At 42.6% G+C, this 1,948-nt stretch overlaps 1 protein-coding gene across 1 annotated transcript in view; it reads right to left on the reverse strand.

The window, feature by feature from the left end:
- Positions 1–239: 239 nt before the first annotated feature.
- LOC109542573 (beta-hexosaminidase subunit alpha) overlaps positions 240–1,948 on the reverse strand; it is a 4,179-nt gene continuing 2,470 nt past the window's right edge. Inside the window, exons 6-7 of the mRNA XM_019911849.2 lie at positions 939–1,131; positions 240–883 (exon numbers count right to left, since the gene is read on the reverse strand). Of these exons, the coding sequence (XP_019767408.2) occupies positions 310–883; positions 939–1,131 (767 nt within the window). The 3' untranslated portion in view covers positions 240–309. The remainder of the gene's footprint in view (positions 884–938; positions 1,132–1,948) is intronic.

Consider the following 1,948-nt stretch of genomic DNA (forward strand, 5'->3'; position numbering starts at 1 on the left):
TGGATCCGCCCCGCCCCTGCCTGCAACGGATACAAACATTTGCAGGAAAGTCGAAAAGTTCACCAAAGTCTTCACGTCAAGAACTTTGGAAAATCACAAGCGAAAACCTCAGTTCTTTTCATAAAAAAATGCCTTTTTTTCAGAAATCAGGCGTTCTAAAAGCTTGAAAAAATTGCATAAATGTGAAGACTTTGAGAAGTTTTGAAAGCTTTGTTGCAAAAAACGCAAAAAAACAACAATTCCTGTCGTAAACTCTTGCCTATTGCTTGCCAAACAAAAATACTCCTACGCCTCCTTTCAGGAGAAACTCTAGTCGCAAAATCCGGCCCCATTTGGAGGCTGAGCCCCAATTCCCCTCCTATTCATTCTGCACGTGTGCTCCTCCAATCGGCTGGATGGTTCGTCCAGTTTGTAGGTACCCGAAGGTGCCGACCAAAGCTTCTCGGCAGTGGCAGACGCCCTGGGCCAAGTCCTGGATATGACATTGTACTCATTGACCACTTCGCCCCACATGCAGGCCTCGCCCCCTAAAACCCTCTCTTGTTGCTCAGGCGTTCCATCGAAATCCATTGGATCGCACAGGTAGAAGTCCGTCCAGTCTCCTCCAGAGGCCAGCTGGTCCAAGTACCAACAGGCTGATAGCAGAGCCTGTTTTCCTGCGGAAGTGACTTCTTTTATGGTGTCTGTCCAGGATTTCCAGACGTGAACCAGCGTGTGGTTGCCCAGATGGACTCCATTGGAAAAAACCTCCTCCCAAACGATCTGCTTATAGTCCAGACCTTCTGCCATATCCACTACTTTCTGGACGTAGTAGCTTTCCACGCCCTCGTAGCTGCTGATGTTGAGGTCCTTCATCAAGTTGCTGATGTTCTCGCTTTGCCTCCTGGAATCCAAAATCCCTCTCAACTCCCACACTTGGTTGCAGGGCCTCAATTTACCAGCAACTGAAGTCGACTTCATCGCCGCCCAGATGGATAAACTCGTCCTTAAAGACTCCCCGAAGCTCGCTGAAGAGGCTTTGCAGGAACTCGAAAGTTTCCTCTCTACTGGGGTCCATTGGACCGGAAGTCTTCAGCTGGTCGCAGGGGGTTAACAGCTCCGGATGCGCCAGCCCCCATGAGCTAGTATGGCCTAAAACTCCCCTACCCAGATAGCATTTGATATTCTATGAATATCCCAGAATGTTCAAAAAATATACAGAACATTGCGGGAATATCGTGGGAATGTACATGGTTGAACATTCCTAACATGAATGTTCGTGGAATATACATGCATGGATATTCATCAAAGTTCATAAAAAGTATATCCTAGGTATGTACATATATGTACATATTGGGTATATGTGCAGATGAACATGCCAGGTATGTACATATTGTGTATATGTGCAGGTGAATATACCTAGTATGTTGAAAACAAATATTCCGGTAATATACATGAATGTATATCTACGGTATATTCCAAATTGGTTGAATATAAATTTTGCGTGCCTGCAGCAGAAAAGTAAGGGCATGTAAAAGTAAATCTTCTTACTACTAAAACCCGAGACCCTTATGAAATACTGAAAATATGGTGTTTTGATTAACAAATTAACAAAATTTATCGAAAATAAATTTTGCGTGCCCGCAGCAGAAAAGTAAGGGCACGTACAAGAGTTTATATGAACTTTTATTTTTAAGTGCGTCAACGTTATAATTTTATTGGGCAATATTAATAAAATTTCTATATTACTCAAATAAACAATTCAGAACTTTTCCATGATTGCCATTGGAGCAGGAGACAACTGCTGCTTGTATTTATCTATGTTTATCTCTGGTTACGTGCATCACGTGTTTTTCGAAAACTTGGGAATATTGAAAATCCATATTAATCGATGCGAAAAATAAATATGAGTCAAAATATAAAAACCGTGCTTGTGCCTCAGTGTTATGATGTGTCTTCAAGACGGAAA

This window comes from Dendroctonus ponderosae, unplaced genomic scaffold (genome assembly GCF_020466585.1).
Source record: "Dendroctonus ponderosae isolate FM_Combo_2020 unplaced genomic scaffold, Dpon_F_20191213v2 Dpon_F_20191213_10, whole genome shotgun sequence".
NCBI classification, from domain to species: Eukaryota; Metazoa; Arthropoda; class Insecta; order Coleoptera; family Curculionidae; genus Dendroctonus; species Dendroctonus ponderosae.